General features: G+C 36.9%; 1 protein-coding gene across 2 annotated transcripts in view; it reads left to right on the top strand.

Annotated features, from left to right (window-relative positions):
- trpa1.L (transient receptor potential cation channel, subfamily A, member 1 L homeolog) overlaps nt 1-21,549 on the top strand; it is a 49,094-nt gene that overhangs the window by 10,311 nt on the left and 17,234 nt on the right. For both annotated transcript variants that reach the window (XM_018241519.2, XM_041566492.1), the window contains 13 exons: nt 1,990-2,097; nt 3,497-3,605; nt 3,692-3,837; nt 6,397-6,533; nt 9,455-9,503; nt 12,041-12,140; nt 13,597-13,697; nt 16,205-16,374; nt 16,860-17,024; nt 17,195-17,309; nt 18,771-18,937; nt 19,603-19,693; nt 21,351-21,410. In XM_018241519.2, the coding sequence (XP_018097008.1) occupies nt 1,990-2,097; nt 3,497-3,605; nt 3,692-3,837; nt 6,397-6,533; nt 9,455-9,503; nt 12,041-12,140; nt 13,597-13,697; nt 16,205-16,374; nt 16,860-17,024; nt 17,195-17,309; nt 18,771-18,937; nt 19,603-19,693; nt 21,351-21,410 (1,518 nt within the window). The remainder of the gene's footprint in view (nt 1-1,989; nt 2,098-3,496; nt 3,606-3,691; nt 3,838-6,396; nt 6,534-9,454; nt 9,504-12,040; nt 12,141-13,596; nt 13,698-16,204; nt 16,375-16,859; nt 17,025-17,194; nt 17,310-18,770; nt 18,938-19,602; nt 19,694-21,350; nt 21,411-21,549) is intronic.

The raw sequence follows: 21,549 nt of genomic DNA, 5'->3' as shown, positions 1-21,549 counted from the left end.
TAAAATAACTACAGGTATAGAATATGTTATCCAGAAACCCACTATCCAAAAAGCTCAGAATTACAGAAAGGCAGTCTCCCACAGACTCCATTCCATCAAATAATTCCAATTTTTAAAAATGGTTTCCTTTTTCCTAGTAATGAAATAGAGTTTGTAATAATCTAGCAATAAGGTAATTCAGACTCACCCATACTCCATTTGTTTGATGTCTCAAAAAGGACTGCAAAGGATTTAGTGTGCCTTCATGCATGCAGAACTCCTCAAACTGCAAAAAAAGAAAAAAGTAGGAAAGAAGTAGATAAATCCCACTGTTTATTAATACAGCAGACACAAGTGGCTGCTGTGGAATAGATTCCTAACCCATCTGAGAACACCCCTTAATCATAGGCTCAGCCCGGAACACGTTAGGCGTCTATTCCACAGCAGCCACTTGTGTCTTTTAATGTATTAATCAACAGTGATTTTTATTTTACTTTACAGGAGGTTTGCCCTACTTTTTTGAAATAGTAATGAAATAGTACCTTGCTCTTGATTCCAACTAAGATGTAATTAATCCTTAGAACTGGAAAAACAATTCTACTGGGTTAAATCAATGTTTAAATGATAGTTACCTCGTTACATATGTAGGGGCCCCTACGGGTTAATCTGCCCTGCAGCTTTAAGGCCCCCACCTTTTTTCTTAGAGTGATCTGCCAGGAGAGGTGTGACAGCTTCCTACTACATTGCACTATAGTGTGTGTAAGGAGTGGCCTCTTCCGCCACTGGATGCTGATCCATCTTGGTGTGCTCATTGGGGCTGAGTACAGAAGGCCCAGAAGAAGGAATGTGTCCAAGTCGGGGACCTGGAATATACTAGGGCAGACTTGTCATAGTCTCTCTAGGAGAGAAAGGCAGAGAGGTTAGAGAGAAAGAGCAGCTCTGAGCTCCAACATAGGAGTGATAGATTGGAGGTATCTCTCCCAGGCCATATTGCCTGTAGTATAGGGATCCCAGCGGAGAGGGAATCAGGAGAGAGTGATTGCCCTGAGGTTGATCCAGAGACCACTACTGGAATATGTCGCAGAGGTGAAGTGGGATACCTGCCAAGTCTGTCCCCAGGGAGTGTCAGCCTGTGTCTGCTCTAGGTCGAGCCTGCCTGCAGATCTGTGTGACCTCTCTATGTGCTGTTGCCTCAGCTCCTGCGTGAGTACTAAACCTGATGTCTCTTGCCTCGTGCATAGTAATAAACCTTGTTCCTGTTTTATTAAGAACCTCCTGGCGCCCAAGTCTTTTGTTATTGCACAGTAACCTGAAGTGTTAGTTAGAGTCACGTGTAACCCATGCTCTATTGCACTAGCTGGTGAATTAACCCCGTATGGCCAAAATAGGTGTTACACATAGTTAAATCGGGTTGAAAAAAGACCAAAGTCTATCAAGTTCAACTCCTCCAAATGAAACCCAGCATCCATACACACACCCCTCCACACGTTCACATAAATTCTATATACCTATACCTTTACTAACTATAGAATTTAGTATCACAATAGCCTTTGATATTATGTCTGTCCAATAAATCATCCAAGCCATTCTTATAGTCATTAACTGAATCAGCCATCACAACATCACCCGGCAGTGCATTCCACAACCTCACTGTCCTCACTGAGTGAAGAACCCCCTACGTTGCTTCAAATGAAATTTCTTTTCTTTTAGTCTGAAGGGGTGGCCTCTGGTACGGTGATCCACTATGGGTAAAAAGGTCCCCTGATATTTGTCTATAACAACCTCTAATATACTTACTGTATGTGTAATCACTGAAAGGCTTTTTTAATAGACTCAAGGTATGAAGATCCAAATGATGTAAATCGTCCCAATCATTCTGGATAAAAGGTCCCATACCTGTAAATGCAACTATAAAGTTGTGTATAATAGTGCAAAGTTATTTATTTGTGTTTGTAGCTTCTGTAATGTATGTCAGGCTGTATTAATTATCAAACATCTATTCTTGTTCAGACTTTGATCCTGCATAGTGAAACAGACATTAATCTTCAAGGAGAGCTTGGTAATACTCCAGTAATGCAAGCATGTTACAAGGATAATCACGAGGCGCTAATTCTGCTGGTAAGTACATAAAAACTATACATGTCATTTTTTCCTTTGTAAATCAAGGTGGTTCATATGTCCCAACCATGAAGCATAATTTTGTCTGCCCATGGACAGTGAATTGGCTAAACAGATTTGAAACACGCAATCAATAAAAAGTAATAGTAAGACACTGAACTGAACTAGGCACATTTACTTTAAAGGGGTTGTTCACCTTTGAGTTTACTTTTAGTATGTTGGAGTAGAGAGTGATATTCTGAGACAATTTGCAATTGGTTTTAATTTTTTATTATTTGTGTTTTTTTAGTTATTTTGCTTATTATTCTGCAGGTCTCCAGATTGCTATTTCAACAATATGGTTGCTAGGGTCCAAATTCCCCTAACAACTGTGCACTGATTTGAATAAGAGACTGGAATATGAATAGGAGACGGTCTGAATAGAAAGAGGAGCAATAAAGAGTAGCAATAGCAATACATTTGTAGCTTTGCAAAGCATTTGTTTTGAAAAGAGTCAGAAGGAACAGGCACATAATTTAAAAAACGATAAAAAATAAATAATGAAGGTCAATTGTAAAGTTGCTTAGAATTGCCCATTTTATAATATACTAAAAGTTAATTAAATTTATACCACCCCTCTAATTATATATACTGAAAGATATTGCCTTAGATAAGGGGGTATACTTTACAAACGATTAGAGGGAGATTTGGGATCAGTATTTATTCACAGGAACTATGGGAGATTATTATAACAATACCTGCCCAATGCAGACAATTATATTCAATTACTAGAAGCTTGGGCCTCTTTTATATCTCTTAAGTGACAGAAGTATAAAATGGCATCCTTTTAATAAGTGCTGCTTGAAATATAAATAGTGTATAATGGCAACCAACCTAGCCTTGTCACCTTTTGGCCTAAGCCAGGGTTCCCCAACCTTTTTTTTACCCGCGAGCCACATTCAAATGTAAAAAGAGTTGGGGAGCAACACAAGCATGAAAAAGTCCCTTGGGTGCCAAATAAGGACTGTGATTGGCTATTTGTTATCCCCTGTGTGGACTGCCAGCCTACAGGAGGCTCTACTTGGCACTATACTTAGTTTTTATGCAATTAAAACTCACTTCCAAGCCCGAAATTCAAAAATAATGGCCTACTTTGAGGCCACCGAGAGCAACATCCAAAGGGTTGGAGAGCAACATGTTGCTCACGAGCTACTGGTTGGGGATCACTGGCCAAAGCTTAGCTTCTCAACAGCTGCCCAGAGCACACTGAGCATGTGCAGAGACACTGCTAACAACATCTAAAGGCCTGAATCATTACTGTACATAGATTGCATTTCTACTCACATATTAGAGTTTAGTTCTCCTTTATAAGCTGTGAATAACATCAGTGCATTACTGTTCTTTTATATGTGATTTGTAGCTCGGTCGAGGAGCAAAGCTGTGTAAAAAAAACAAGCTGGGATGTTATCCAATACACATGACTGCGTTTATGGGATCACTGAAGTGCATGGACATTGTTTTGAATAAAGGTAACAAACTGCAAATCATTTTTACATTTGCTTGCTTAATCAAGCTTTGGAGTTTTATAGTAAAAACACCCTTATTCCTTTGTTAGGTGAAGAAAATGGGTGCACTATTGATCATCAGATCAATTTCACAAACAATGAAAAAGCGAGTCCTCTCCATTTAGCGGTTCAAAATGGAAACATTGATGTTGTGAAAGCCTGTATTTCATATGGCGCTAAAATCGATCTGAGACAGGTAGTTGCTATATTCACATTTATTTACTGATTATTTATATTGAACACCAGTTCTATGGGACTAGTACACTGCAAATATTTTTTTTTAGAAAAAAAACATCTGTATATTTAATAAGCAGACGAGAAGTTAAGACTATGCCACACGAGGAAGCTACTCATGGTGTTACATAAAAGCAAGATACCAATAAACTATGGTTTGGAGAGGGAAATAACTGCTCTGAAACAAAAAGCAAAGGGGGCATTTACTACATGCATGGAAGCTCAAACTGAAAAAAAAATGGAACAGTTTTTGGTACTTTGAGCCTTGCCTTGCACATGAATGAATTGCCCTAGGTCTCTGTGTTACTCTGATAAATATACAGTATTACTACCTGTTAGGTATCATTCTATCAGGTGCACAAATTTGAGAGTGCCAGCAGGTGCAGGTCACAACAGGGCCCTGTCCTTAAAACCTGCCCTATGGCAGTTTTTTGTTCAGTGTAGGGTGCACAGTGCAACCATACCCCAGCTGGAATTGCTCTTTTGATGAGCAATATGGGGCACGGTTTTGCTTCCATTCCTGGTTTAGGTAAATTACTCCTAAAGTTAATTAACGTAAACGTAACTAGGTAAGGTACCTTAGGAACTGGGAATAATTACTACAAAAGAGATTGGCAAGAGCACACAAAACACCACTGTATATTCTTCTATGCTATAATTGTTAAAAGTCTTTAATTACGGACCCACACTGCACAGACAGACAAGGTGAGTAAGACTGCCTCTAGTAAGAAGTTTTGTAGGTATGGTCATCCTCATTATGCCTTTCTCATGGCCTCATGTTTAATGACTCCTGACACTGATATTTGGTAGAAAAGACAATTCAGAGGCCATTACAGGGATATAATAATTCAAATTTGACAAAAGTCATAATATAAATGATCAAGAAAAGAATACCCATAAGATAAACCTAAACTGTTTTACTGATATTAAAGCAGCTTTTTTTTTTATTATCCTTCACTGCATCTCTAACTCTCCCTTGAAACCAAAGTTTGAAAAAATATTTGACTTCCAAATAGTTTTTTGTTAAAGATATCAATGGAGGCTATCACCCCTCAAAACAACTGTATTAAAACGTAAACACTTATTAAAATATCTACAAAATATGTAATATATTTAGTTTTAGATAATTGAAAGGGCAAAGACACCTTTTCTAATTTTTACAAGGGAATATAATATTTTAATTTTAATCATAGGATTCTAGCTGTGTGTATAGGCATGCTTAGTTGTTGGAAAGTATAAAATGCATTAAAGGGATACCATACTAATATACTTTTATTTGCTTTCGTACCTTCTTTTTTCATCAGGCTGGAGGACTGTGGTTTAAGAATACAAAGGGTTTTTGGACCACTGACCTTTAAGATGGCCATCCGCCTGTTTTGGCTATCTACATACTGGACCAAAACAGGCTGATCTGACTGTTTGGCTCCCGGGCCAACAATTGGATCATAATGAAGGTCTGTCTGTCCATGGACTAATGCAATCATCGCTTGACAAACCTGCCCTATCGGGCAGATATGTATCAAGGAGGCAGACAGAGAGGGAACATACACAGACCAAATCATCATCTTAAATCTGCGCACTTATGGTCGGCTTTATTTAGAGAAAATATGATATAATGGTGCTGGCAATGGGCTGAAGCGCACTAGTACCAGAACTTGTCTGCAATCCCCATCTGCATTAAAGAATTTTACATTTGGAATAAATCACGTCAATAAGAATTTGCATTTAGATGTTAATGGTCTTTGAGACTGAGCTAAAATCGCAGCCTTGGTAGAAAGCATGTAGGCTAATATGTATCTATACATGTGCACATAAACAAGTGGCTATTAAAGGTGAAGGAAAGGTATAATCACCTGGCGGGGGGGTTGCCATTTTTCAGGGATTGTAATCGCTTATTTAAAACCCTGAGAATTTGCTCCTGTTTGATGAAACTTCACTGGCCCTGGCTCTGTGTACCTAACATTTGGCATCCCCCAGTGATTATACCTTCCGTTCTTCTTTATAATTGGTTTATTCTTATCCTGTTGTCATTCAATTTTAGGCAAAAACAACTGCTTTAATTGAGGCGCTTACAATCGTATTGTTTTTTTCAATGTTTACATTTTTTTTTTACTAGCCTTAAAGTAAAGTTCTCATTACTGTATGCATTAAGGAAGGATCTGTCATCTGGAAAACTTCAAAACTTCAGTTTATATAATAGTATATAATGATATAACTGCCTGTCCGTGTTTTCAATCCAAATTTGACTAGATTTAACCAAAAATGGTGAGGTTGTGGGACTACAAATAAACAGTGTTTAGTTTTGAGTTCTGTTGGAAGAGCACATCTGGCATCCTGTTTGCAATTAGGACATGACATTGGCTAGAATAATCTTTATTTGGAGGCTGTTTCATTTTCAATCATTGTTACAAATTACATCCCATGGTAGTGCCCATGCATCTCTGCTAATCAGACATTTTCCATGCATTACATGTTTCACTAATATTTCATGTGTCTTGGCCCTTTGCCCTTTTTTCCCCAGAGTGACAATGCAACAGCTCTGCATTTTGCCGCTACACAAGGCGCAACAGAAATAGTGAAATTTATGGTTTCATCATACAGTGGTGATCATAAAATAGTTGATTTACCGGATGGAAATGATGAAACGCCTCTTCACAAGTAAGGAATAAACAGCTAATCTTCTTCAATTTTGAATAATCCTATACTCATTGTCAGACATGCCATATATTTAAAGGGAACAATTTTTGTACCAGGTGCTTGAGCGCTGCTTCGCTACATCCACTAGTGAAGTGTGCAGGGACTGGGCATTAAATAAGAGGATCATAGCTGGACCTCCTGTTGCATCCAGTCCCCATACAACTCACAAGTGGATGCAACAAAGCTGCAAATACTTGTTGATACGGAAGCATTCTCTGCACTCATTAGCCTTAATCCACATTAGGGATACATGAACTAAACTGGAGTCTGACTAAATTAAATGAAAGGTGCAAGATGAATGGACACATCTCCCATCTTGTTGCCTGATATATTTGTCCACGCAAAAAAATGCTTTGTCAAAACACAAGAACATGAGAATCACATGAACATCACATGTGCTGTGTTCCCACATGTTTATTATAGGATGGTTTTAGTTGATTTAACATGTTTCTTTTGAGAAAAACTTAGAATAGTCACTTTTGAAAAACGAATTCTTCAGGGCTGCCCAGAATTACTTCTTGGCCAAAAACTCTCTTGTCTTGCACAGATGTTCCTCATTATTCTGCCTACAGATCCTTATTAGTGGTGAAAATGAATTGCAATGGTGTCCTTAATTCATTCAGGCAGTAATAAGGGAAGTTATTTAAATTTTGGTTTCAGTAAATGATAGGCGAAGGACTGTTTTTCCACAAACACAGCAAAAGCTGAATTATTTTCCCGAATGAATGATCAAAGGACACATCGCCACAACAAAACAATATATCAATTAAATATTCCAGATGAATTATATCACATTAATAACTTTATAGCTGCAGCCTTTCATTTCCTTCCGCAAATAATATACAGTGCTATTTACTAACTCAAGCCGTTAATCATTTATTATCCCCTTCCATTTTATGACTTGGCTTCATTAGCAACCTTGTATTCTGAGTGACAAAACTAATTATCTAACAGTAACACTGGGAAAAAGTGGAAAATGTAATCCAAAACTAATTAGGACATGAGAAGATTAAAAGTACACAGAGAAGTGTGGGAGGAGGGAGAGGCTGAGGTGAAAACATTCTATATGTATATATTTATACATAAAGAAGGAATATTATATATATATAGCTGGTGAAGTAGTAACAAGAGGATCTTTCTCAAGACTTCTTTTTGTCATTCCTTCTCCTTTAAATCCTTCATCCCTTTTACCAATTTAGTTGCAAGCCTCTGCATTTTCTCCAGCACAGTTATTAATGTGATATAATTCATCTGGAATATTTAATTGATATACTGTTTTGTTGTGGCGACGTGTCCTTTGATCATTAATTTGGGAAAATAATTCAGCTATTGCCACTAGTACCTATAAGGTTTTCGGTACAACTTGAAGTGGTGTATTTTTCATATATCTGATTGCTGTAAGATGTCAATTGGCGAGAGTCCTACCCCTTTCCCCCCCCCCCCGTTTTCCTCTATCATTCTCTTTTCTTCTTCCTTTTATTTCTTTTTTTTCCTACTGTACTTAACTTTTGTTATATGATACTTTCACAATCCGAATACCACTACTTGTCATGAATCCCTGAGATATTCTCTGACTTGTAAATCTCTATTTTCTCTTGTGACCTGATTGTTGAATTATATGACTAGATTGTGGAAGAAATAAATAAAAAGTTGAAAAAAAATAAATAATTCAGCTATTGCTGTGTTTGTCATCCTTCACCTATCATTTACTGAAACCAAAATTTAAATAAGTTCCCTTATTACTGACTGAATGAATTAAAGACACCATTGTAATTCATTTTCACCACTAATAAGAATCTGTAGGCAGGATAATGAGGAACATCTATGCAAGACAAGAGAGTTTTTAAGGACTGAAGCCCAAAACTGCACTGCATGCTCCAGATGAGGCCTTACCAGGGACCTATAAAGAGGCAAAGTTATATTTTCATCCCTTGAGTTATTGTCCCTTTTTATGCAAGACAATACTTTTTTTTAATAGCCATGGAATGACACTGCCTGGAATTAGACAGATCATTCTCAATTAAGAACATGTTGCCATTTAGTGTATAACACACAAGTGCATAGGTGCTTTTATCAACTTTGAACCTCATTTTCCAGTTTGCTGCCCAGTTTTCCAATGTAGTCAAATCACTCTGCAAAGTGGCAGCATCCTGCATGGAACCTATAGTTCTGCACAACTTAGTATCATCAGCAATTTATATTTATGCAGGGATAGGTAACAGGACACAATGGGATGTGTTGGCAGGGTTATACAGTAAACTGGATGATGGATTATTGAGATAAAATATGGATTGGGAGGAAAAAGGTTTAAATGCAAAGTTCACATTGTAAAAATAATCTTTTCGTAAATTAAGCTGAAACGTCCTTTCTCCTAATGTCAGGGGATGCACTTTTGTCCTATAGAACAATCTACTGGTGAATAAGGCATTAGTATTTATTTTATGTTCCCCTTATATATTTACCTAGTAGTGTTTCTGCACACAAGATTGCAGTAAAATTATAGTGGTGCAGATGCCCTTTAGATAACTGCAGTGGTATCAACTCCAAAATGAAAGGAGACCCACAAACAAATTGCATTTGAAATTGTGTTTTATCCATTAATATCCTTGTATATTTATGCATAGTTATCATGCCCCACCTTAAATGTCTCATCTCCAGTGTAAACAATCCAAACTTAGCCAAATTTCCTAACCGAGCCGATTCCCTTTATCAGCTTTTCTTTTCTTTGAACTTTCTCAGTTTCATTAATGTACCTTTTGTTACTTTCGAATGTTTTAAATAAAATAGAATAATATCTTAAATACATATTGATGGCATTTTAGTCATAACATTGCCAATAAAAAAAATATATTAATACTAAAGTTTAATTTTTTCCCCAACAGATCGGTGTTGTTTGATCATGTTGAACTGGCAGAGTATTTAATATCAGTGGTAAATATCGTAAACCGCTTTTTAAATATGAGTAAAGCATGTTCTCATTTAGATTATATTTGGTTTTGATTAATGTGTTGCTGTGTAGCTTAGCTCATTTGCTAACTTCCTTTTAAAATGTAAAGGTGTATGAGGAGCAGTCACCATTTAGCTTCTGTTAAAACTGGTGAATGTATCATTAAAATGATGAGTTTTTTTCGTTCTTGTTTCATTTTCATACACAGCCTTGTAATAGTGCGGTGGCATTAGCAGTAAAGCATGAGCGTATTTTATCATTCTGCATAACTACTTTGTTTTGGTCTAATGGCCATGTTAAAAAATAAGGTGTCATTTTTGTGGGAACACCAGAGACATCTGTGCCTCTTGCTTTGGCATATCATAGGGTCCATGACTCCACCACCTCGAGATATTTTCAGGGCTAAATTATTGCACCCATTAAAACAAAAAACACAGACTGCAAAAGGGGTGCTCAGATACAAAAAGTTTAGAACCGCTGCATAATGGTAATGATCCCAGACTGGGTTGGCATAACTGGGAACAGGCTAATTTCACATTTCAAAAACTTAGGATATTCTATCATGTGGACATGATTTTAAAAAGGAAGAAAACCTTCAGATGGCTTTTCCAAAATTTACTGCATTAGAATATTTCTGAGGGCCCTTCCTCGATCCTTATATTTAGAAACTTACAACACTTGTGAATAATGAGCTAGGAAGCAGAGCTCTGCAGTCAGAGTTCCAGCTATGCATGTTAGAAAATGGTCCAGAACTCGAACAGTTTCTAATTTAAAAAATAAACTCGAATGAAAAAACCTCAAACCAGCGAGTTTGGGGTTGAAAACCAGAAAACGCGACTTGACCGAGTTTTCCTGGGAAAAATCTTTATTCAAGTTTTCAGGCAAAACCCTGTTTTTTTTACACCGAATATGTAAATTTTGACCCAAAAAATCAACTCGAAAAATCGAGTTACATAGTTAAATCGGGTTGAAAAAAGACAAAGTTCATCAAGTTCAACCCTTCCAAATGAAAACCCAGCATCCATACACATAACCCTCCATACTTTCAGATACATTCTATATACCTATATCTATCCTAACTATAGAGTTTACAATCACAATAGCCTTTGATTTTATGTCTGTCCAAGAAATCACCCAAGCCATTCTTAAAGGCATTAACTGAATCAGCCATCACAACATCACCCGGCAGTGCATTCCACAACCTCACTGTCCTGACTGTGAAGAACCCTCTACGTTGCTTCAAATGAAAGTTCTTTTCTTCTAGTCTAAAGGGGTGGCCTCTGGTACGGTGATCCACTTTATGGGTAAAAAGGTCCCCTGCTATTTGTCTATAATGTCCTCTAATGTACTTGTAAAGTGTAATTATGTCCCCTTGCAAGTGCCCTTTTTCCAGAGAAAACAACCCCAACCTTGACAGTCTCCCCTCATAATTTAAGTCTTCCATCCCTCTAACCAATTTAGTTGCACGTCTCTGCACTCTCTCCAGCTCATTTATATCCCTCTTAAGGACTGGAGTCCAAAACTGCACTGCATACTCCAGATGAGGCCTTACCAGGGAACTATAAAGAGGCATAATTATGTTCATCCCTTGAGTTAATGCCCTTTTTTATGTCCTTTATGTGAAAGGACTCTTTACAGATGCAATGCAATGCACAGAAACGGGTGCAAAATTGTGTGTGTATTGGTAACATTCACATACTTGCATCCGTCCTTGCTTACTCCTTTGGTCTGAGATCTGCATGCTCAGCCAGAAGGGATGAACTGCACACATGGGCACATGGTAACCATAGAATTACATGTAGACCTGGATCTGGAGATTAAAGAAATTAGGGCTGCATGTTTCTGAATTGATCACCTGCAGGACAAGACCTCTGTGTTTGATCAAATGTACAAACTTGCCATGGCTCATATATGCATCCTTTTCCCATTTTAATTAAGAGTTACAAGTTGACAGATTTAACTTCAATTTTAATTTTTATGGATTATTTGGCTAAAGAGCTACAATATATCTCTAATGTAAGCCAAGACATCGGATTTACACATTGCTTAGGCTTGTGTTCCACTTTAATTTGCCCTCCACTGCCTATTAATCTTCTTGTCTGTGCTACATTTAAAATCATGCCCCCAGCAAGCAGTGTGACTGAGTTACAAGACCATGTCCATTAAAGGAGAAGGAAAGTCCCAAATTACAAACACTTGGGGGTGCCAAAAATCAGGCAGATTAGAAGTGATTAGATTGTAATCATTTACCTGAAACCCTGGTTTTGTGATTCTTTTAGCAGAAAACTGCTCTGGCCCAGACATTTAAGTTTTGTAAATATTATTTTTAAAGGCATAATGTGCACTTGCACTCTTTCTTCTTTTTGTGAACATATAATGCTTCTGTAATACAATGTTAGGTAATTAGTTATGATAGACCATGCTCTTTCAGTTAGCTTGCTTGATGCTAGCGCAGAAGATAAGTATCTCAACACTTTTTATTGTTCTGTCTGCAGTTGATGTCTACCTGCTTTTCTTACAGGGAGCAAACATTGACAGTGAGGACAAGGAATCGCGTACTCCTCTCCTTTTAGCCACATCATGCTCTGCTTGGAAATCATTAAATTTACTTCTTGCAAAAGGTACTGTTCCACTGGCATGTCTTATGGTGTAAGCCTTGTTATGAAAACTACAGCATTGGCAGTGCCACTGAACATAAATGTATTTGTGAATAACATAATTACACAGATTCTGAAGGATATATTTGATTTTAGTATTTCACTGATCTTTTTATAGGTAGAACACAGTGAATAGTTCCAAATAAGCCATGAAAAGCAAAAAATACCCATATTTATTTGTAGCAAGAGGGGCAAGTACAGTATCCCCTTTATACCTGTAAGTGAAAAGGTGACACAGGGGAGCTGTTACTTTAAAACCTTAATATGCACCATTTTCATTCATAAGGCATCAGAATAATGGTTCCACTTTATGACACTGGTGCATTGTCTTTCTCCTTCTTAGCCAACCATTTCTTCTGGCCTTTGCTATATGATGCTTTAAAACAGAGATCCATGTTTATAGTGTAGTATGATTCTAAGACAAATTGAAAGTAATCTTTATTTTTTTATTATGTATGTGTTTTTTTGCATCTCTCAATCGTTGTATTAGATGTGCCATCTGGTTGCTGTGTTTTTATTATGCAGGTGATCAGGCAGTATTTTGAAAATCAGAATGGGAGATGAGTAATAGAGGACCTGCTGATCTGTTCTGCAGTTGTCAGGCTGGAAAGAGGAGACTAACACCAATAAGACTAAAAATCCACATCTCGCAATGTAATATTTTTAAACTGTTATTGCATTGCGAATATTGAAATTTAATTGTTTTGGGGCAAACATAACGACTTTTTCAGTAAGAAGTTTTATTACATTGACTGCGCATTGGCGCAAACTATAAAATTCGCAAACGGTCTTTCACTGTCGAAAGTGGTCGCTAAACAGTTTCCGGGCTCGCAAAAGCTATATTAAATTCGCACAAAGCAAAATTTGTTCGCGCAAAGGCATAACTTTTCGCATTGCAAATAGTTTTTCCATTAGCGATTTTTATTACATTCCCCCGTGATAATTTTAACCCCATGAAAAATGAGGAAGTTTAGACCAAATCCAAAGATGCTTAGAATAGCTCCATCTATAATCTAATAAAAGTAAAATTCTGGCTTAATTATAGTTGAACTTACTTAAATCACTTAAATAAACCAAACCACAGCATTGGACTAGTTCTCACCGGGACCACTACCTACGCACATGCATGCATGAACTTCCTACCCTAACCAACTCACTCCAAACTCCTAACCAGGCTGTCATCTCTGTGCTGCAACCTTTTATATACCAGCACATGAACTACATGCATACAGTAGGTTCAAGGCACCCAACCGATTGTTAAGCACTGCTAAGGCATTTTCATGCAATTATCTGACTGTTCCAATTTGAAGTTAGAAAAGCAAATGATGACACAGAACCAGAGTACTAACCAGAGTACTAAATATGTATGTATATGTATAAATATGTTTTTAAGATTTCCTCTGTGCCATTTTAATTATAGGTGCAGATGTAAAATTAAAAGACAATTTTGGAAGGAATTTTTTGCATCTGATGGTACTACAACCAGGAGGCTTGAAAAACTTGAATAATGAATTTCTGCAGGTACTGTATGCCATAATTATCAATAGGATACCAACCATTTAATCAACACTGTCAACTGCTGTAACACTTGTATTCTTTAAAGTGTAAGTAAAACTACATAAAATTACATAGATTGCAAGCTGCCAAAAGAGCAATTCAGCTTTCAGTCTGTTTGTAAGTGGAATAGTTAGCAGAATCTATGCTAAGGTTTACATTGTTGCTCAGACCCATGCAACTGCCCTGCTTTGCAGTCAGATAATGGGAAGGGCTTGTTGCATAAATAGATGTGTTTCCATTGAACTTTTTAAAAGGAAGATGCAACCAGTTTTTAGTAAGTGCAGTTCGTATTATTTAATTCTTTATTTCTTTAATTCTATTTAATTTTTTTTGAGATATCAGGGTTACCAGGGTAATAGAATAACAATTCTTACATCTGCCCACATCTAGTAACCAATGGCAACCAATCAGATATTTGGTTTCAAACAGCTGATCAGTAAGTGCTACCTGCTGATTGCTTGTTATGTGTTACTGGAAAAGCTGTAAGCTTAAAGGGGAGCAAAACCCAGAAAATGAATTGATGTAAACATACTCAAGGTTTATAGTCATTTTTGCAATGTAAATGAGTTTTCTAGCTATTTCTGAATTATTTGCTATTATCTCATAATCCACTTAAATAGAAAGTATATGTAAATTGCAAAAGTTCTCAGAGGACCACTCTGAGTAATTTCACACCATTTAATTTGTTTACATGAAGCAGGGTTTTGCATTTGAGCTGTGTTATGTAAAAAAAAAATATCTTTTTTATAGAAACTTACATTGTTTGAGGGAATAGTTTTCCTTATTTTTATTTATTAAAATACTCCCCAAATGTTTTATTAGCTTATCAGCTGAGCTGTTTAGTCTATTAGTTTACCAGTTGGCATATGGGGATTCAAGATTGCTGGTTCTTTCTGATATAAGTAACATCTGGTAAAGACAGTAATCTCATTGCTGAGAGGTCATTTTGAGGGGTTGACACCCAAGCTGACAGTAATTCCAGGGTTCCTTTTTGTCATTGAGTGCCTTGCATGTAGTTTATTAGGACTGATCGGATGGCTGTATCCACACTGTGGCAAGTTGTAAGGAGCATTTAAGTAAGTACCTTTGTGAGTAGTGTCAGTCTGCTCTAAATTTTTTATTCATTTTACTACTTTGCTCTTTGGTTTTTAATGGAGCTAAATAACTGATAGAGGTTCTAGAAAAAAATCTTTTACAACCAGTTACTGTTGCTTGGACTGATACTAGCACTCCGATTCAGTTGCTTCAGCAGTAAAAAAATCCGCCGGGGTACAGATGTTAGAACAGCATTGTATGCTGTTCTAACATCTGTACCCCGGCGGATTCAGAACACTTCACACATCCATTCATGCAACTCTCACAAGTAACACCTGTATCTAGGAGTTGCATGACACATTGGATAATCCTATCACAACTACACAGAATCAACACCTCTGTGAGTTTCTTCAGATGTCACCTCTTTGAAGAGTTACAATGTGCCATTGTAAATGGATTAGTGGAAGAGTTTATATGCCGAGAACTTCCCACACCAGTCAGTTGAACTGAAGAAGCTGCTCGGATGAGTAGTGAAACGTCTTCATTGATTACTCAGCAAGTCCAGTTGTTTTTAGATTGACCTATACTAGATATACCATGACCTGGATGAATGAAAATCTTCATAGTCATATAAGAAGTAGTAATGGGCGAATAAATTTGTCAGGCACAAATTTGCGGCAAATTTCTGTATTTCGCTGGCAGCAAATAAATTAGCGATACTGCGTGGAAAATTCACCAGCGACAAATCCAGGGCAGCAAAAAAAAAAATTGTTGCGTGCATAAAAATTGACGCGCGTCAAAATGATTCGGACGCCCATTGACTTTAATGCATTTGGATAAAATAGTAGCACGCATAAAAATTGCTGCTTGTGTCCAAATTGATGTGCATCAAAATGATTTTGACAGCCATTGACTTCAATGCGTTTAGCGTATTTTTGGCCGTTTCGCTAATTTTGCAGTAAATTCACAAATTTTTCGGCGAAGCAAAACAGCACAGATTTGCCCATCACTAATAAGAAGCTATTAGAATAATAAAAAAAACATAATAACATCTTCTTGTGGAAAGGATTAACTAGACATCCACTATATTTTGGATGGAATTGTTGGTTCCCCTACATTGATGGCTGGAAGAATAGTCTTATGGGACAGGGGAGAAGAAAGGCAGTTCATTTGGAACACTGAATGGTCCAGTATTTGGAATTCTGTATTGTTCATTTGTTCAGTCAGTGCCACCTTTATAAACGTGCTTTTGGACTAATCTTATGATCATAACTTTGTAACAAAGACAGGGTTTATTGCATTTAAATATGTTTTTATATGGCCTTAGGAGTGCACCCACAACCCTCCTTTTTTGTGCTTTTGGACAAAATACATTCACTTTCAAATGAATGCTGTAACAGATCCAATTATAACTGGATATGTGTGTTTTATGTCAGATGGAAAATATTAAACAGCTGGTAACCGATGAGGACTGTGAAGGCTGTACCCCTCTCCATTATGCATGCAGACACGGGGGTCCGAATTCAGTCAACAACTTGCTTGGTCTGAACATGTCTCTGTATTCCAAAAGTAAAGACAAACGGTCTCCTCTGCATTTTGCAGCATGGTAAGTTTATCTTCCCATAGAGTATTCTGTCCAGTTTTAGTCCAGTGTCTTAAAAAGTGGGGTGATGACCTAATAAAATGCACTTCTGTCTGCAATGCAGGGTGCTGAGTTAAAAAAACATGGCAGATTGCTTCAGATTTTTGCACTTTCTACCCTGCCCACCTGGTAGTAACTGTTGATTTTTCCGCATTTAAAATATTGGATCAAAGGTCCACTTAATGTATGACCTACACTGCTTGTGGGGCAATTACCTCAAGCTGTTTTGTTGTTTGTTGTCATTTGGACCCTAGCAACCAGATTGCTGAAATTGCCAACTGGAGAGCTGCTGAATAAATAGCTAAATAACTAAAAAACCTTAAATTAAAAAAAAAAACTAAAACCATTACAATTGTCTCAGAATTTCTCTCTCTACATCATACTGAAAGTTAACTCAAAGCTATTGAATATTTGAAGGTATAATAAATATTACTGTGCCTTTTGTTAAGCTATGGGCGTTTTAACACCTGCCAGCGACTTTTGAGATTTATGTCAGATGCCAGGCTCCTCAATGATGGAGATGAGAAAGGATTGACGCCCCTCCACTTAGCTGCAGAAAATGGACATGAAAAGATTGTGTTTCTTCTTCTTAAAAGAGGTGCTTTACTTCTAAGGTAAAAGAATAATTATCAAAGTGCAGCTGTGGTCCCTTGAAATATGTCTACATACCTATTACATTCTTTTCACATTATAGGTATGTCCCCTAAAGTACTGTAGCTAAGAATTACAGACCATAATAAAATGAATGAAGCACATTAAAATATGTATTGTTTAAAATCCTAAGTGACCATCATGGGTGGACAGCTCTGCATTATGCTGCACTGGGCGGCTATACCCGCACAATCAAGACTCTCCTGGAAACTTCCATTGCGCTCATTGACAAAACAGACAAAGAGAATGTAAGAACAATAACATTTGACTATTGCAAACCAAAGCATGCTGTAATATTTAAAAATATTTAAAAAATGTATGTTGAGACCAAAGTACAAAGACCAGTGCCATATGACACTTACTGGTGTACCCAGCTTACGGTAAATACTCCATGCTACTGTAATGGTGACCTGGTTTTAATGAAAAAAGCATTAGGGCTCATGAGGGATCTAAGTCTAAGTAAATGGCCCCTATCATCTTTATTCTCCTGGAAGCCTCTTGTTTTGAACCTTTCAGTAAGTTCATTCAGTGACTGAGAATGTAAGGGCTCTTTTTCTGTACATAAGTACAATATACAGTAATGTACATAATGTACATGTGAGTAAGTAAAGTGAGCAAAGTGCAGTTCCAGCGCAGTCAACATGTTTTTTTCCCAAAAATGCATTTTTTTTCCAGAATTGCAGCGTTGATGTGGGCTCAAAGGGGTGTTGAATCTGCTGCAATTGAGCTGCACCTGGATCAGCTGTACCCAATTTTTCCAAATGAACGTAATTGCGTGTATGCGTCGGGACAAATATTTCCAAAGTCCATCAAGCACCATTTCCTGTGTTTGGCTTACCAATGATGTGTGCACTCTATTCTTTTGGCGCTGTGGGAACCTTGGATTTATCACCTGGTCAAAAAGACAATGGTTGTAGCTCAAGGGTTCCCCTGCATCAATAGGCACAGCAGAGCCTGATTTAGCACAGAAGGCAGGAAGTACTGAGCAGTGTGGAACAAAGCTATTTGGAAGTGTAAAGAGCTAATTTTGAAGCAAAGAGGAAATTGACCAGTGGGCTTGTGGTCGTACATGAGCCCTTCTGTCTTAAGCTCAAATATCATGTTGACACTGTAGACCCTTCAGTGGCATAACTATAGAGTTAGCAGACCCCTTGCTGGGGGGGGGGGTAGAACATAGAGTCGGCTTCCTCTTTAGCATTAAAATTTCCCCTCCCCTCCCCACTTCTCTTCTTTCTTAAATTTTCACGCCTGCACAAGTATGCGTTGTGGTAGAGGGGTTGAGGACGGGGGCCTGGTGCGCTTTTGTTATGCCGCTGTGACCCTTACTCAGATATCCAGGTGTGAAGGCACTAATGGTGGGCCATGAACCTCGCCAAATTCAAGAAGTGCACATAGTTAATATTAGAGTGCTAAAATTATGGTTTTATTTTAGAAACCACGAGTAGCAATGGGGTTGGTTGTAAAAGTTAGTTGTAAGCTTGTAAGAGCCATGTCAAGGCAAAGCCCCAATGTCTACATCAAAAAACAAAGGAGAATTGACTCTGTTTACTTTTCAGCTAATTCTTTAGCGTGTGTGTGTGTGACTGAGAATGTATGGCTAAAATCCCATTATACCTAAGTGCCGCTTGTGGAACATTTTTTATATTTCCATAAATGTGTTTGGTGGCAGTTATTTTACGTTAAGTGCATGCACTCTTTTTGCTCTTAAGAACACTGGACTACATCTGGCAGGACGAGAGGGACATGCGAAGGCTATCAGCCTACTTCTGGACAATGGAGCCTCCATTACACTGAATGTGAACGGAGCGTCATTCATTCATGAAGCAATACGTTATGGGAAAAAAGATGCTGTACTTGCCTCAATACAGAGTGACCGGTAAGAAATCAGCTGGTAAAACTGCTTATATTTAATATATATATGTGTAAACAGTCTATAGGAAGAAATCATTTGTGGGTAATTAAAGAGGAAAACAAATTGTTTCGGAATGAAAAGTAGACTTGTCAAGATGCTTGTGTCTAAACATGCCACATGATTGTTAGTGTGTTTTTTCTGCCTCATCTAATGCATTGTACATAACTGACGCTGGGGAACCCTGGAGATACTGCCAACCTTGACCTTCTGGTAGCTCCATGGTCCCTACAACAGGTTCTGTCAATAGGCGCACCAGATTTGTGACATGTGAGTTGGATGCAAACGGTGGTTTGAATGTGTGTTCCAAAAGTGAAGCAACCCTAAGCCTGAAAAAAGGGCCCTTGGTGACCAAAACATAAAAGCCTAATTTCCGTTATTTTGCTTCTGTGAGTGCTTCCCTGTCTACAATGTATCAACCCTACGCCTGAAAACGTTACACGTGGCTTGCACCTTATTTGCATGCAGACGCAATCGCACCATTGTAATGCATCAAGCTCAGGTTCAGCATCAATGGGAAACACTTGCATGCAGAATTGTGCGTTGTACACTGCACTTAGTAATTGTTCTCTGACATTTCTGTAATGCCCCTATCGCATCATTTATTGAGCAGTATATGTATTTTGATGCAGGTGGGAAGAGGTCCTGCAAACATTCTCACATACTTCAAGTTACAAATGCGCCATTCTTGAAATGATATATCATCTTCCAGAAACCTTCAAAGTAGGTGTCTTGTATCTGGATATTTGCATAATAGTTTTGTAACATTTCAGAGTTCTAGTTGCCATTTTATGTGTTAAAATCTGTGGTTAGTAGTTAAGATGAAAACGAAAAAAGACACAAGAATAAGACAACCCTTATGACTCCACCTGTTAAGTGCTGTTGGGTTTAACACTTCTTTTGATTTAATTAACAGATCATTTTTGAAGATTTTGTACTCTCTCTCTCTTTAGGGACGTTACTTAGGGGGAACTTTTGGTTTACTTCGGAAAAATATATATTATGTTTTTTTCTAAGATTTCTAATGCTACCTGCATATTTGTATAATTCCATTTCTAATATAGGCAATATAAGGTATAGATATACGACTATTAATACCTAAAAGCATTTTCATAATATAGAGAAAAATATAAACACTTTATTATACCTGTATATGTAAAAAAAACAATCATGACAACACAAGGGGCAGAATATTATAAATTCAAGTTTTTTCACCCTATAATTCACAAATTTGACTTAGAGTTTCAGAGACTGGAACATTCAAGATTTATTAAGTGAGAAAAAAAAGATGTTAATGGGAGTTGTCAAATGTAAGCGATTTTTTTAATTAAAATTTTGTAATCGTTTTTTGTTAAAAAAGATAAGAAGAACCTCATTTTGTTACATTTGAATATTTTCCACTCTTTTAGTCAATCGAGGTTTTGACATTCAAGTATTTTAATGAATAAAAACACATTCGAGTTTGATGAGTGTTTTAGTTTTGAGGTTTATAAAAAAAAACTTGAAATATCACAAATTAGATTTTTTTATAAATATGCCTTCTCATGTACAGTATATACTTTTATTGAGATTTCTCATATAGATCAAAACCCCACAACAGTATAATATCAAATCTTCAAAGAACCGCAACAGTGATAACAGTGATGTAGCTCGCAAGGCTACAAATGCCTCAAATGTTAAGTTTACAGAAAACTCAATATTTTTTTAAAATAACATTTTCTGCATTATAACCAGTTAAATGTATGTCTTTCTACTCCAAACCACAATAATGCAAATATAATAAATCTGGCATTTTTTAGTAAATTTGTGAAAATAGACTTAAAACTTCTATTTTACTGTATCATAGCTCCCTCTTTAAATTTGATACAGTATAAAAATAAAACATATGTATGAATATGAGGGTGTAAGGGGTCTTAATAAATGAGCTATCAATTGAGATTTCCAATCAATTCAACTAACTGAAAAATAACAAATTCATTTGATTTCTCAAAAGTCTTGATTGCTAGCTTACCTGTGAAAAAACTTGAATCATAAAAATTTTATCTTGTAATACCAAGAAAAGGAACTCTTCCTCCCCAGGGGATACTGATAATTGCGGTTACACCCCTTATTTATGAATAACATTGACAAATATCACCCTCCGTAGCTACTTTAATCGGCATTAAACAATGGGAGTGTAAAGAACTTATAGGCGGCGGGCCTATTAAAAAAGGGGTCTGCTTCTTAAAAATGTTAACAGGGTTAGACCGAGTCTACATTCATTTAAATCCAGTCAGTTTACAATGAGGACATTGTGGTTACAGCTGAAGAATGATGCAGATGCAATGATATTTCCAATTTACCTGTTATTTATCTTTTTATATTTTTTTATATTTTCAAGACTTTATTAGACAAATGTATGACTGAATCTACTGGAGACAAGAAAAGTCCTCATTTTTATGTAAGTTGCACAATATATATTTTTCAGTATAATTTATTACATACCAAATCAGTATACAAATCTCGATTGCCTGTAGGTATCATACATAATAGAGATAAGTGTGCAAAGTGCAAAAAAAACTGAAATTTCTTCACTTTAC

The sequence above is a fragment of the Xenopus laevis genome, chromosome 6L, assembly GCF_017654675.1.
Source record: "Xenopus laevis strain J_2021 chromosome 6L, Xenopus_laevis_v10.1, whole genome shotgun sequence".
Taxonomy (NCBI): domain Eukaryota; kingdom Metazoa; phylum Chordata; class Amphibia; order Anura; family Pipidae; genus Xenopus; species Xenopus laevis.
Note: the sequence above shows the minus strand (reverse complement) of the source record. Positions and strands in the feature narration are given on the sequence as shown.